Source organism: Pholis gunnellus (assembly GCF_910591455.1).
Source record: "Pholis gunnellus genome assembly, chromosome: 4".
NCBI classification, from domain to species: Eukaryota; Metazoa; Chordata; class Actinopteri; order Perciformes; family Pholidae; genus Pholis; species Pholis gunnellus.
The window spans coordinates 14,005,047-14,021,511 of record NC_136530.1 but is presented as its reverse complement, the minus strand read 5'-3'; the positions used below and the strand labels follow the sequence as shown (position 1 = coordinate 14,021,511).

At 40.2% G+C, this 16,465-nt stretch overlaps 1 protein-coding gene across 2 annotated transcripts in view; it reads left to right on the top strand.

The window, feature by feature from the left end:
• Window positions 1-16,465, top strand: part of LOC306695031 (3',5'-cyclic-AMP phosphodiesterase 4C-like) — a 70,732-nt gene that overhangs the window by 11,784 nt on the left and 42,483 nt on the right. The window contains exon 1 of one of the 2 annotated variants that reach the window (XM_079158136.1): window positions 14,006-15,005. The exons of the other annotated variant lie outside the window; for it this stretch is intronic. Within the exon in view, the coding sequence (XP_079014262.1) occupies window positions 14,929-15,005 (77 nt within the window). The 5' untranslated portion in view covers window positions 14,006-14,928. Of the gene's footprint in view, window positions 1-14,005; window positions 15,006-16,465 lie in introns of those variants that run through there. 2 annotated transcript variants of the gene reach the window in all.

Below are 16,465 nucleotides of genomic sequence, written 5' to 3'. Positions count from 1 at the left end.
ATCCCGAATTTCTTGTCAGCTCATACTTGGATAGCAACTCTAAACACGAGTAGCGTATGATTTAAAGTTGTATATTTAAAATGTCCTCACCAGATATGAATGTTAGGTTTATGAGGAAGATATTCCACACCAATCAAGAACTTTAAATCTTACAATCATTCTAAATTATTTGATTTCAGACTCCAAATTTCCAATGATCTTACAAACCACATCTTTCCCGCTCTTCTTTGTCCTTAAACCCAGAAGCAGCTGAAATCCGCCTGACAGACCAACACTCTCAGACATTCAGTGGATCCGGGAACACCACATCAAGCTCACAGCAATGAGATTTATGAGACTAGACTTAACTCAAGAATCCTCCTTTCGGTGAACTCCTGACACTTGTTCAAACCACAAAGCCTGAAAAAAACTGGATGCTTTCCATTTGGCCATGTCAGCATGGAGCATGTTAAGTAGCGGCAAAGGCATGGGAAATGGTTAACTGGAGTGCCAACAGCTGGTATGTTGAATCCATGGCTGAATATCTATCACATGATGAGCAAACAGTAGCAGGTGTTGTGGCACAAGCTGTGGTTCTGCTCCTTATTAATAATGAGTTGTACCGAAGAGTGTTGGAAATGTTAAATATCAGGTCGGCTATTAGCTGCAGTAACATGGATTTGTAAGTTAACTTGACATTTTATTTGTGAATACTTATTAGACTGTTTTAACATTATAAATGTTCCTTATCAATTGTATCATCTGTTCAATCCTGGTGATGAACAATGCAAAAGCTATTACAGTAGACGTGTCCAATTGGCTGGAATTTCAACATGAAACGTTTAAATTTATAGCCAGTGAAGAATGAAAATGACATTCATATGATTAATATGCAAATAGCAATGCTGTTGGATTAGATCTGCTGAAAACCAGCTGGGTCAATCTCACTTATGTTTTATGTATCAAAGGAACACAAACACAGCTGAGTTTGTTTTCTGAACAGAGATTTTGTGATTACAATATGTTTCATGAACTGGACGAATTTGACTTAAGCACCATGAGATTTTGGCAATTAAAACAACTTTAACTTCATGCTAAATTAAAGTTTTGTAAAAATCTTTAATTAAAATGTAAACTTAGTCAACTGAAAATATCGACTTCCCTCTCAGAAGAAAACTGTATGAAGGATGCACAATCTTCACTGCAATGTTTCCAGTGCCTCTGTTAATGGTCTGACGATGCTCATAAACTCGTTTTATACTAATTAACAAATAAGATTGATATAGAAACCTTTTCCTGTGAATGTTACAGATGTCAAGTGAAGAAAAATAGCCACCACATTTCATGGTATTTCTTGGGAGATAAATTGCCAATCGAGTACAAATTGATTTCCCCAAAGGCTGAGAAGCCCCTAATGATCCAATCTGTTGGTGACAGTAAGCCTTATAGTCTCACCCAGGGTCTTTTTACAGAATGGGGAAAAAGTGTGATCTTCTGTTCGAAACATTATCAACACCATGATAATGTGTTCCCCTTTGTTCCTCTGCGGCGTCTTGTGAATGGATGCTTCAGCTTTACTGGAGTCCATTTGCTGTAAATAATACAGATAGCACATTATATTGTTCAGTGAATACAGTGTTGACACTGAAAATATAATGAAAGGTGAAATTTGATCGATCAAAAACATCACATATGACTAAGACAATGAGTTGGATGAACAAGACACCAGCACAGCGCGCTCAAAGGATGCTGCCTCAGAAATGTACTCAGCATTATTTTGATTTCCTTTGTTGATGGATATTGGCAGCTCCAATGTTACATATCATGTTTTTGTGTTGACTTGGACTTGCCTTGGATTTAGACCGACCCGCCCTGCTGTTCTCTCATCTTCCCAACTACTTCATGAGGATTGAAGAAGCTCAGATATACTATAAGTCTGTGTATATTTCTCATGATATGTTGTCCTGCCTACTCTACATGTTAGATTTCTACATGTGCCATGATGCAATCCCTTGAAAACTTTCCCAGATAACTTGAAGGTTGACCACCTGTCAGGCTCTTCTCAGTGCTGCTGGTGAGTGTAAATGAAGTGCAGTGTAATGGGATGCTAACCGAAGCAGATTGGACATGTGTACACTCCTCAGCTCTAGTAACACATTTCGGTGCTACTTTCCTCACTATCCGGTGTTGAAACATTCCACCTCCCAGCAGTGAGGAACATATGCAGTTTCTAAATAAAGCCAATTCCCCAAAGTGGTCTCAATGCTGATAACACTACAGCAAATCAAACATGCCCACACTTTTGAATTGAAGTTGGAAGAAATATTGATTAAAAGTGGCTTTATCTTAACAAAGCCCAGTTCATGCTTAACATTTGACCTTCTTACACGCTGTAGGATGGGGATACTCAACTTGCTTTGCACGGGGGCCACTTTTGCAAAATGACAGTTAAACAAACATTGATAATATCTGATAGTTAAAATGAATAAACATTAAAAGGCCCATAACTCATCTTACTTTGAAATTCTTTATTTTCAATTCTGGGTTCAGGCCAGACCTCTGTTAGAGGGTCTGGGGGATCCTCCCCTGCTAGTTTTGACAAACAAGCTCCACAGTATTAGACTATTTTTGTGCTTTTTTTATACTCTTTACATTGAAAGTACAAACACATTTTTGTGTGCATCACTTTATTTTCATTGTGAATTAGGAAATGGTTGACGGGCCGTTCAGCACCCTATAGAGTAACTCTGGTGTAGGACAATTAATTAATACTACTTTCTGCAATAAATATATGTAAATTACAGTCTTTAAGTATTGTGATTGAAGGCTACCTTTTCAAAAGGATTTTAGTACCCACATTTAAAAAGAACAGCAATTGTTCGAATATTTCCTCTGTGTCTGACAACTTTAGGTATTACATGACAGGACAGGAGGATAGACAACACCAATCAATTTTACTATAAATATATATTTTTTGAAATCCTCAGAAATGCCCACACAAATATTAAAATATGCCTGCTGTGCCACTGGATCCCTGTTCCAAGAACATTATTGATTAAGAGGTTTTGTCAGTGCAGGCCTTCCTTCTTTTCTTTGCCCTGCCTTTCTTTTCTCACCAGGTGATGTGTTTTTGTGGAGCCCCGTGCAGCTGAGTGGAGCTAAAAGGGTAGTGGTGGGAAGATGATCTCCTATCAGCAATTCACTGATGGATATCTAGATCCATCATGAAAATACAGAGGAGCAGCAATAACTTCTACAACACCTTTTTAGAAAAGGCAGGCTGACACAGATCACAGTCTTATTGACAGCAACAGAACTATGGGCTGGTGGGCGGCTCTGAGGGTGGAGCGAATCTTCCACTCAAAGGAAGATCTTAGGTTGATCATGGCTCCTCCAGTCCTTGGGCAACATACTCCTCAAGGCCGTACCATCTGTGTGTGTGTGTGTGTGTGTGTGTGTGTGTGTGTGTGTGTGTGTGTGTGTGTGTGTGTGTGTGTGTGTGTGTGTGTGTGTGTGTGTGTGTGTGTGTGTGTGTGTGTGTGTGTGTGTGTGTGTTGGGGCCTTGCATAGCAGCCTCTTCCATCAGTGTATGTGTTCGCGAATGGGTGAATTTTTACAAGTAGTGAAAGTGGTCGGAAGACAAGAAGGGTGCTGCATGTCATGTCCAAGTCCATTTACCATCTTGTAGCATGTCATTTTATAGGATAAGACAAAATGTTGTATATTTAGTGGTTGTATTTGCGGATAATTATACAATCAATGACATGATTACTATTTTAACATTTTATTCCCTTCATAACTTTCTGTTTCACTTCGTTTATTATCTTCTGCGGTGTTTAATTGTGGCTGCAGCACCAGGAGCATGCAAGGTCACCGAGCCTTGACAGAGCCTCAGCAGACGTCCTGTTTGAATAACAACATACTGTTTGCTACTGAGGAGCTCCCAGTTGCCTAGGAGATGCAGTAGATCCTGACAGACACTTGGATCCGATGCTGTCTGATGAAACATTTGATGGTTGAGTCTTTTTGTAGTTGACAGTCGGCAAGTTTTTCTCTATATTCGAGAGCCTTTTCTGTGATTTTAGCCTTAAAATCACTTAAATGATTAATTGATTGTCTAAATTTTCTGTCGATCAACATACCGATTAGTCGACTAATTGTGTTTCAGCTCTTCTCTTTTTAATGTGAAATGAGCCCAGATTAAAATGCATAAAGTTATCAGCCTGAATGAGTATAAAAAGCATAATAATAAAGCATACTAAAATTATAGACACAACTATCCAGCGCTGCAGTTGTAGACTGAAAAAATATGTTCTAGATTTGGGACTTGATCATTGGTCAACCTCACTGATCACACCACTGATCATTCCATCCAGGCCGCAAGACCCACATGTAGGCTGTAACATTAGCGTTAGCGTGCTAACTGTTAGCTGTTACTGTGAGCTGAATGCTGTTTCACCTGTTCGCTTCCCTCCAAAGTCGTGATTAGCTTTTAGCTATCCTTTTAGCTATGTTGGGGCAACTTTGCGGCAACTTTCTTTGCCGCCTTATTTGCTGGGGTTGGGGTTGCTGATGGCCCAGGCTTAGGCTTTCTTCTGTTACATTTGGAACATTTTTTTGCAATTGCAGAAGCAAGTCTTAACTTTAGACCATGGTTCCTTTTTTCCATGCACGATGTCTGTATTTTGTGTATATTATCATAAGTGACATGAACTCTTCCCCTCAACAAAAAACCTTTACTTACACTTTCGGTTTGGGCATACGCTGTAGATTATTTGTCCTCTTGGCCATTTTGTCCTCTGGATCTGAGTTGCATTGCAAACTCACATATAAAAGTGCTGTTAGACTACCTACAGATGACTTATGGTAGTATCATAGTATAGTATAGGACTGTCGCAATACAAGCTGGCAGGCCACAACCGCTATGCTTACGTTTTTTCTTTTTTAAATTATTTTCAATGAGGCGACAGCCCTAATAGTATAATGTGACCATGTTTGTTTGTCCTCGGAGCACACTCAACCTTCATTAGGAAATATTGCGAGGCGATTCAAATATTGTGTGTAGATCACTGCTGTACTTACGCTTTTCCGACATATTCACTGTTGTGTTTTTTTTCTTGGTATTTTATTATCTTTAGCATCATTATTTGCCGCCAATGACGTCAATCTTAAGCAGCAACTATCCTAATATATGAATGACAAATCCTTTATTTAAATTTCTTTAGCACAAGATGTATGTCAGTTACCAAAGCGAGGCTTAATTGGTGCTCTGCAACCAGCCATTAATGCAAAGATGACATATTTGAACATAGACACAGACTGATATCAATGGGGCGATGTGATCTGTAGTCATGTATTCAGCAGGAATGTGCTGAGAGCCGACTGAGTCTCTACAGGATAGGATGCTGGCTTTGATCCCAGCTCTCGACCTTTTCCAGAGGAAGTAGTCCAGAATGAGCCTCTTCATGTTCCTGGCCCTTCTTCTCCCTGGAGCTGGCTGGGGCTCAGTTATTCCATCTGTTTGTCGTTTATCTTTGCTCGGTACATCTCTCTTCACTCTGTAACCTGTGCTACCTAAAATGAACCACTCTAAATGTGTGGCTCACAGTAGTCCCCAACTAAGCACTATTTACTTCAGTGTCTATCTTTTTTTTATTAGTGGAGCCTTTAAAAGATAAAAAAAAAATTAAACTATATATTTGTTTTTTATCTTATATCTGTTTTTAAAGATTTACATCTTAAGTAGGGACACATGGGCTTGTGGTTGAGAGCCACAGACAAGGTTGGGAAGCCGGAAAGTCATTTCTTTTTTTCAGACTGATTTCATCACATTGGATTACAGTAGATATCCTGAACCTCATGACTGTAATACGATAATTGTTGTCATCCTAGGTTAATGTTAATGAAACCTCATATTGGGTGTTGCATATTGTTTGCTGTGCCTTCTAAAGAGCAAAAGAAAAACCTGCCGGCCGGAGCTGGAGGACATCTTTTTAGAGTAGCAACAGGCCATCGTTTATGATTAAATCTATACATTAATACAGGTTGATGTATCGTTACACCCATAATTAGCACTGTAAGTGGACATTGCTATTCTATGTAGTTATGTAAGAAGTATTTTGGTACACTGTACATCTTCTAATCAAATTTTCAACCAGATTCAGTTATAAGGAACAAGTGTATGCGTGCACAACTGTATGCTTGCTTGTACTTGTATGAAAGAGAGGAGTTTGTGTGTGTGTGTGTGTGTGTGTGTGTGTGTGTGTGTGTGGGTGTGTGTGTGTGTGTGTGTGTGTGTATTGACGCGCACTATTTTATATAATATAGTGTTCCAACTTTAAGAAACTCAAATTGAGTTTCTCAAAATGTTTGCGTGAGTCGCTCCTTTTTACAAAAATGCTCAATAATTTTCAGATTTTTTAAAAGCCACCAGTAATGAAATAGCTTCTAAGGATAACACTTTGGATAAATCTTCACAATGAAAAGGCTGAATTTCTTATCGACATTTATTTACTAAAGCAATTGCTCGATACTGAAATCAAGTTATTCTCCTGTGCAATTCAAAATAATGACAGTAATAAACTTTATTTATATAGCACAAGAAATGCAGCACAAAGTGCTTTATAATAAAATAAAAAATAGAATGAACAATGAACATGATTCAATTGTTTTCTTTGATGGAGTGAAAATAAGAGTTATTTCCTCCTTCCCTTTTAATTTGTCAGTTTGTTGTTCACCTTAATGAACCATCATCAGTCATCAGGCTGTCTACACACACAGTATTATACTGAGCTGCACCACTGAGCGGCATCTAGCAGTGAGGTTGCAGATAGCAATCAATTGAACTCTCCAGTGTGCCAAAGCATGTAGAACTGTGGTGACCGACGTGAAAACATGAATGGCCCAAAAGCCAGTGTTTTATTTGTCTGGGCTAATGTAGAAAGATAAAAAGAAACATCTGAAGACGTCCTGCTCCTGTAGATATTAACGGCTCATTCTAAGGTAACGAAGACACAATCCTTATTTTCAGGTGATTATGCGCTAAAGAAAACCTACTTATTGATATTATATTCCAATTCTGCCATTATATCCCCCTAAATGCTACTTGCATACTGGTCTTGTGACTTGTCACATGTCCTGAGAATCGCAGGTAAAACAAGGAAAGAGGCAATTTTTTTTGTCATGTTTCATCTGTAGCGTTTGGTGGAACACTTTTTGGGTATGTCATTTGGTATTGCATCTAAATAACCCCCACATTTTCTTTCTCCTCCTGTGAAAGCCGGGGTCGCTGTCACCGCTTTCCCTGCGTCACCACAAAGCCGCTGAAGAGTCATTCATTATGGAAGCTTAACTGCTAAAAACACACACACACACACACACACTACAGAAGAAAATCTCTTCTTTATTAAAAACACAGCCTTGGGAGAGAAGCTATGAGTAGGAGCAATTACTGGCTTAAGAAGAGAGACGTGTGTCGCTCAGATGAAATTGTATTTGGTAGTTCAGTTGCTTTCATCTTTTTTTTATTAAGTCTTTGGTTGAGCATGTATAGTATGATGCAGTTACACCTACAGATTCTGGAGTTTATTGGATAAAGCAGTATGCTTTTCAGGAAACCAACGCATGTTTGTCTGTGTGAGTGTGTGTCAGCTAAAACAGCTTTTGTGTGTTTGATCTGGTGGCGGTGGTGGTGGTGGTGGGAGGAGGAAGGGAATGTGACTCAGTTGAATAAATAGTTCAACATATCCTGGTATTAGTCACATTAAGAAAAGATCCAGGATTCAGCTCCTCATCTTTTCTCCCCATTGGCTCATAATAGCAACAGTTTAATTGACTTTGCCCACGCAGTCTACAGTTTTTTGTATTTAGAATTGTTTGATCCTACTCAGCCAAACCTCTCATTCAGTCACAGGCATAATGGTGGACTGTTTTGGCAGATGAAGTGGACTGTTTCCAGAGTTAGAGGTTAAAAAAGCTCTGGGGCCTCATATGCTAGAGTTATGACGTTGTAAGGTGACCTGGAAAGATGTTTCGATAATGGTCTAAAGTTGAATTTGTCCAAGTCAAACCCTCATAGGATGATTTGACATTTGAGTTTATGTCAGTTGGTTTGTATTAGTTTATTTGTCTACGTGTGTGTGTGTGTGTGTGTGTGTGTGTGTGTGTGTGTGTGTGTGTGTGTGTGTGTGTGTGTGTGTGTGTGTGTGTGTGTGTGTGTGTGTGTGTGTGTGTGTGTGTGTGTGTGTGTGTGTGTGTGTGTGTGTGTGTGTGTGTGTGTGTGTGGGTGGGTGGGTGGGTGGGTGGGTGGGTGTGTGTGTGTTTGCTCTATGTTTGTGTGTGGGCACCATCTGCTGGTCGCATTTGGCAACACTTCATACAACAGCTGTGTTTCTGTTCGTGAGCTCATTGCAGTGACCTCCTGACCCCTCCCAAATAAATCTGTACTTTGGCAGTCGGCCCATCAGGCTCAAGAGCCCTTACATGTCACTACTTTAATGCCTCATAAAAATGGATGCAGAATGACAAAGAGACATAATGACAAGATGAATGATAAATGTTCGTTAATTTTTTTTCTGATTTGCCATGAAGATGTTAATGTTCTTAAGATACTTTACAGACACAATTAAAAGGCAGTAATTGTGCACTTTTGCAGTATAATCCAAGTCTCGTTTATCCAGTTGTATGCTCAGTACTTCCCAAACACGGGCTCAACCATGACATAATAAGGTTTTAGTGAAGATGCATGTGTTTGGGAAGTGGTGAGCATACGAATGGATAAACGAGACTTGGATTGTACTGCACGAGTTGTGTGAGATTTTGTATAGTTTTGCTGTTGTTAACCTAGACCCCATTTACTTCAGTTCATCGAGGAATTAATTGTTTTTTGCATTCACCGTTCGCCATGGAGCCATTGTAGAAAAACTAACTTCTTTTTCAAGAATTCAAGGAAACGTGGTAATTGATACACAAAAAGTATTCCTTTACGTATTAATCACATTACTCAGCCCCCCCCCCCCCCCCCCCCCCCCATGGCACAACACTAGCAATAACACTGATTAAACCTATACGTAGTTAACAAGTGAGAAAACATCCGCTGTTCTTAACACTTCACATGTTGCAGTGGTTGAACAGACAAAAGGAAAGGGAGCTACCCACAGAAACCCAGACTTATTCAACGTAAGACATTGTAGTCACACTGGTTTGATTGACACATTGTCTCTGATAATTGCAGTGCAGAGATGCTACATCTTAATGACAAAGAGGTTAAACAAAAGTAAAGTAGTTTAAACATTTTGAATAATGGATAAAGCAGTGATAGAGAATACAAATCCAGTGTATGTTTCACAGTTTAATTGTATTTTCCTGATGTGGGAGTTATACAACTGAGACAGAAATGTATTGATTTAACCAGCCCTGTTCTCAGATCATAATTAGAGTCAAAATATATCAGTAAAAGGATCATATTTGCTTTCGTCTGCTGCCATCTTGAGCGGATTAGTGATAAGCATCAAGACAAATACTCCTGTCACCCATATGCAGATGAACCCTGACACACAGCCAACCACTGGCAACCTTTGAATCCCTAAAATTGAACATTGTGTGAAGTTGTGTAATGGATGAATGAAGTATGAGAAGAGTATTAATGAACTGAACTCTTATGTGTGTAAAGTAGGGGCTTGAACTTGTATTCACAGCATACTACTTATCAAGGGAAATGTTTAGGCACAAGCAGATTTAGGACTTTAGTTTGTGTATCTTGGCTGATTTCACAAGGTTTTGTTTTGGGTAGAGGAGGTTTGGGCTGTCTGTGGGTCAAAGATGAAATTCTCTTTGATCGCTGTTTTTCCATCTCCCCTCAGCCCAGTTGGGAAAGTAGTATTCACTTAAGATACGACTACATGTTTAAGTGACATTTCTGGGGTTCCTGTTATCTTTTATCTCAAGAGGGCTCTGTTTTTAGACAGAGAGGGGCCCTACTGACCAACAGAATGAACATCTATCCAAGCTGCAGCCTCTCAGCGCAACACAGGTCTGGCTTGTGTCTGCACAGGCAGAGCTGAAGTCACTGCTTAATGTTTGTGCACCGATGAGGAAGGAAACAAGTGCAAACTGATGCGCTTGGCGGTTTCCAGTTTACTCCTGCATGGTGGACACAGCTAGTTCACCCGAGGTATGAGCTAACAACGCTATAATTCAGGCCTGGCCATATTTAGGCAGGACTCAGTGTTATGTAAACAGAGCTGACTGCCGAGGGGAGGGCTCACTCCTGCACTCGCGTCCATGTCCATCAACAGTGCTTTTACATAGCTCCGTTGTGAAAGATAAAGAAGATTCTTAAGCTGCATAGTAAAAGTGGATTTGAAGAATTTAGAGACTCCCACAAGTGTCTCTGTCTATGTAGCGCATCATTACAAGACAGACTTACGAGTTATTACATGAATTCCCTTGAAGAATACTGCTGCTTTGAGATGGACAACCTGGACTCGTTAAAGCCTTATACAGCAGTATGAGTGAGGCCGTCTTGGAAAGCTCTGGGGAGACTGGTTCCCTCCCGCTCAGCAGCACTCAGCCCATCAAGCTGAAACCACAGCTAACGTCTGGATCACCCTGTGGATCCCCAAGGATGTCCCCCTGCAACTCTCCCCGAAACTCCCCCCGGGACTCTCCTCTGCTGTTCCGCAAGCTCCTCATGAACCGCAGCATCGCCCTGCAGAGGCGCTTCACCTTGGCACACACACCCAGGTAGTATTAATAATTACAAACATATTGGCATGGATATTACGTAATCAGGATTTACAGGACTTTCTCTCGAGACGTTGTCGTTGAGTACATGGATAAAATAGATACATTTTGAAGGCCATCATCTTCAGTGTTTTTGACACCTTTCTAAATTTGGATGACCTCAAGTTGTTTCAGGGGCTGATAAAGGTAAGGGGCATTTTCACTTCATCAAGATGTGTGTCATGGGTTTGCTGTGGCAAAAAAGGCCCATTGTCTGATGAGAAGGTAGCTGTGGGAAATCATGATTTTGTTGACGTCGGGACCGGTGTCATCTCAATGGATCTCGTTGTTCTCGCAATGAAAGAGAGTTACTTGTTTTGTGCCTAAGGTGTTCAGCAGGCCTAGCGTAGGTCAAATAGTGAGGAGAATAGATCCGATAGGAGGAGCTGGACTGCTTGACTCTGACCTGAGGTTTCTGTTCAGCAGAGACAAAGCTGACTTCAGAGGGATTATTACCTCATCGCAGTAAACAAGGCTGATGCTTAATGCTGCGCCGTTTGTTCCTCGTGACTGAAAATAGAGAGCATGGGGCTCTTTTTCATCAGCAAAAATCAAGTACATTTAATTTTGTAGCAACAATGTCTAAATTGGAATTGCATGTCTTAAATGTTTAAAAGACAATGGCAGATAGTTATTGTGGTGGGTGGAGATTATTAGTAATTTCAGAACAGAATGTTAAGTATAGGTATCAGCGGGACTTTCTAAAGTCATTTTCTGATTTTTAAAATAGATAAAAACCATATGAGTGCGTGAAAAGGCAGCGCTGACGGGTAGTGACGTATGAAATAGATTTTCCAAGTACACAGCCATGACCTAGGTCACTTGAGCAAACTCCTAGAAAGGAAATTTACCCTGCTGTCTAAAGCCCTCATTTATCGGTACACACAGTAAAGAGTATTGTTAGGTTTTATTTGTAGAAAATGATTTAATGAGCATCAACAACATTTTGGTCTTTTTTGTACAATCACAATGTTGCATGATGATCTGAGTAAATGTTGCTCTTGCAGTCATCTGTTTCATCTTGAGAGGACTTTAACACTGAGAAATGACAGTGAAGTGCACCATACACACCTTTGCTTTCTCTCATTACTCCTCATTAACCCAGTTATTAGGGTAAGTTCATCATCAAAATAAAAAGAAAAAAGAGGTGGTGATGGCCAAAAATACAATGTTAAAACTCTAGTTTACTAGGTAATATTTGTTATATATTGTTTGGCCATATTTACCTATATTTGACAGAGGACAGTAGGGAAGTGACAGGAAATGAGGGTAGATAGACGAGATCCGCGGATGTCAGGAAATCAGGCAAACGTAATACACTTGTGGTTTAAACCTCTGTATAAATGCTGCAAGTAGTGCAAAAGCTTTATAAACAAATTTAAAATGTGCACAGTGAAAAATTCGAGTTGGTGTTTCAGTTAAGTATGTGTATAAAAACAATACAAATTGACGAGTGCTATAAAAAGGTTAAATTCCCCACACTAAAGATCCCTATACTAAAGCGTAGGGATCTTAATGTGCTGTGACCATTCATATAAGAATTGTTTAGTTGTAAGCTTTTATATCAGGCTCATAGGTCTGTTTATTTATCCTTGTATTACTTCACTTTATTGTTGTTATTATTATAACATACTTCAGATAAATGCATCGACCACAAGACAAACAAGTTGTACCACATTTCTAAGATAATGTATTTCTAAGCAGTATCCTCTTTCTAGTGTGTAGTGTACCCTATTGTTCAGGGAAGTGGTTGTGGTGGTTTTGACTGTTGCCACGGAAGTGTCCCTCTCTATCTGAAGCAAAAATTAAAGTGCCAGTCGTGAGAAACAAAAGCTCGGCCCTCAAAATGGCAACTCCTCTCTGGTGTTAGCAATGGGGAAATAAAATAGGTGGTAACACTTAGTACATGGTTATTTTAATCTAGAACTGGGGCCGTAGCCAAATGGCTTGTATATCTACTGGTGTGCCATTTTACCAGTCATGCTGCCCCTCCATGATTTAAAAGATACTACAGGGACTCTAGATGTTTCTTTTTCTTGAGGTTTGAATATGCTTAGGGAAAATTATAAGAAAAGTCTAGAATGAAAACATCAATATTCCCTCCGGGGCACATGAAGATGTCATCATTTACGATAACGCCAACAAATATTGTACAGTCTTCGTTTTAAGCACATACTTTTAGCAGTTCTGTGTTGGTGAGCTCTCACTGCTGTCTCCTTCAGGTTAAAACTGGGAATCTGTTGGTTTCAGGCGGGGTATGTGTTTGTATGGCAGGGGTGTTATCTCACCTCCGAGTCAATAGTCTATTGGCTGAAGCACCATCCTATGTTTTAGCCTCTGACTTAGAGTACTATCACATAATGTGTGAAAAGTTAATGAGTGTAGAGAAGTTGTGAAATGTGTCTTCTCACTCCTCTTCGACTGCCTTTCTCACTCAGGACAACATAGTCCTGTGGATCCTAGGATCGTTACAAACTGTCTTGTGTGTGTGTGCAAACTATGTTATGTTATATTAGGATTGGTTGTTGCCAATATTATCGTCGTCAGTGTTCAGTTTTTCCTCCATTTTATTTCTAGCATTTAGACTGGAGCTAATGATTTGTCGATTAGCCTAATCAAACTGACTGACAGATACATTTGGCAACTAATGTATTTTATATGGTACTGATAATTGGTTTATCATTTCAGTCATCCTTCATGCAAAAATAGTGTAAACATTCTCTGGTCCAAGTGCCTCAAGTGGGAGGATTTGTTGCTTGCAAACTGAATATCTGTGGGTTTTGGAGTCTTGGTCACACAAAAGAAGACATTTAAGGACCAAGATCATCTTGGGCTCAGAGAAGTGGTAATGGGCATTTTCCCTAGTTTTTGCCTTTTTATAGACGAAACGATTAATTGATTAATCAACAAAAAAAAAGCTGAATAATCTATAATGAAAATAATTTTTAGTTGCTGCTCTAATTTACACCAGTATGTGACACTAAACCTTTCAATAAACACTACTATATATAGTTTTTGTAAATGTGAGCTTGTGTTTGTTTGCTACCCTGCCCAGCACCAACTCTAACAATATCCCTCAGTAATTATGTAGCTGCAGGGCAGCAGAAGGAGGGTGTCGGGTCAGGTGGCCCGTTGATCTCACGTGTCAATGAAGGCTGAGCCAAGCCAGCTCTGCCAAACACAAAAACGCCCACCAGCCACGCAGTAGAGTATCTCCCTTTGACAAGTTGGGACTCACCAAAAAGTTCCTCTATAACTGTCTCAATACAGGAGTATTTTCAGTCTCTCAAAGCTCAAAAAGGGTCAACACGCAATGTTTTGTCTTTGTCTTAGATATGTGGAAATGTTGCTTTAAAGAAGATCAGCCTTTAACTTGATCCAAAGCTTTTAGGTTGAGCTCTTGTATATGTGTCTTGGCATTGGACATCCTGTGGAAAACAGACTTCTCCACAGCTCCTGAGGACTTGGTGGGCTGTCCTAAGCTCCCACAGCGACCCCAGGGGACTCTGCATGGTCTCGCACTGCTGGAGGAAGAGGTCAACCCTCGCTGACGCTATGCCGTAACATTGCTCTCATGCATCAACTCAACCACCCCCCTTTCCTGCAAACAGAGTGACTGACTGACAGAAGACGAGTAACGAAGCTACTTTGAAAGTTTTAGAACTTTCTCTCCAGACATCCTGTACAATGTGGAGCTGTGCAACTGAAGTCCCTTTTAGGAATGTAGTCAATGTCACGTCTTGGATTACTTTGAGTGGTGACGACAACAACAAATCAGTAAGAGAGGACAGACAACTGTGGAAAGCAGTTCATTGCAGCTGAGTCTTCAGTTACAACAGCTCCCGCTTCTTCCTTCTAGAGAGACTAATTTAATATCATACTCCAGTCAGCCTTGTTTTGCCTGGGACTTCAGTGGGTGAACTTCGCAATGTTCCTGAACGATTTTTCATTCATTCTGAAGCACTGAGGAGTAATCAGATCTGTCCTCCATCTGACTGTGTTAGTTTTGTTTTGTTTTCTCAACTGGAAACTTCCTGTGTTATGGTTTATCGCAATACAAACCTCATGGAGCCGCTCCAGAACAACCTGGTGGATCACAGCAGAAAAATAACGGACTGAGTTGTTAAGTTCAAGAATCCATAGGAGGAGTCAGGAGCTCAAAGAACAATGAGCAAAGACCTCCGATTGGCAAGGAAAGGAGTGCCGACTGGTTTCGGACACGGTCGGAGACACTCGTGCCTGGGGTATGTTCCTAATCTATGCATCCTGCATCTTTTCAGCGTTCATATTCATGAGAGGGAGTGCTCATACACGTTGCACGCAGGGCTCACAGACCTAGAATGATCGCTTCACTGTCTGGGCAACAGCAATAGACAAGGTCATGTTGAAATAGAACACTATACATTTAGTGATTTCACTGTTATTGTTGAAACAGGGTTTTATAAGTGGTTACTGTTATGGTTTAATTTGAATCTTCACAGACAGAACTGGCATATATTTGTTTATGGAAAGACACAAGCTTAGACTGTTCTTAACATCATGTGAGTTGAGAAAATAAATTGAACAGACTAATTCCCCTAATGTGATTTTAACAAAAAAAGGAGTTTGGTGTCTTAAAAAAAACCATCAACTGGAACTATCATTAATTGGATGCATGTAAACCAATTGCACACTCATTGGCAGAATTGGACCAGAAAGTGGAGTATCACTATCATTTTCATTTTCTCCATCTGCACAGAACTCTGGTAAATTTCACTGTGGCACACTATATGGATGGTAGAGGTGGGAAAGATTCACATGTTTATGATTTATAAATATTCACGTCATCGGACAACTCAAGACAATTGTAGAATTGTAGAGTTGGTCCGATAAGGCTTAAACAAATATACATAAAGATATAGCTTCATACTTGGGTTTAATTACTGCACCTTAAAGGAGGAACTTTGGCTGATACGAACATTCATGTCGGTTTGGTTTTCAGGCACTTTATTTTGATTAAGTCGGATATAGGATGAATTTCCCAGTTGTAATTACAACCAGGATGCTGACGTTAATGCTAGTCGAAAAATGATAATTAGTTGGTTAGTGGGAATTTGGTATATCAATGTGTAAAAGGAGCAAGATCTGAGATTGCGAGCCATTCGATGGCCTCTCAACGGCTATCAACATATCGACGGCGAGCCGGCGGTTCATAGCTAACAGCACTAACAGTGCAAACTACGTGGAAGGTGCTGACAGAGCTAACAGTGTTAACCTGAGGGGGAACCGGAGGGTGGGTGCTACACTTTCGCAACAATGCGGTCGGTTGAGATGGCACTATCAGCTATAACTGCTCTATGAGAGCAGCGCAGAGCGGCAGCTGTGAGCTAACCCTGTGGGGGCACGCCCGTATGCACTAAAAGCATGCACAGTCGGTCCGGCCATGTCAACAAAGGATGGAGAAGTTTGCATAACAGCACACGCAGAGGGAGAGTGACTTCATTCTCTGCTCAGGTAGACATTACTCCACTATATCTTTACATAGCAAATTGTTGTTTGATGCTAGATGTATGTTTAAAATGTTGAATACAGCTCCTTTAATGAACTGGAACACATTCATCAGATTGATGAAACCTAAAAGAAGATTTGATGAGGAAATGTTCCCCACAGGAACTTTCCTAATGATTATTTTATAGACAATGCTAATGGAAGTCTGCACAGTAGA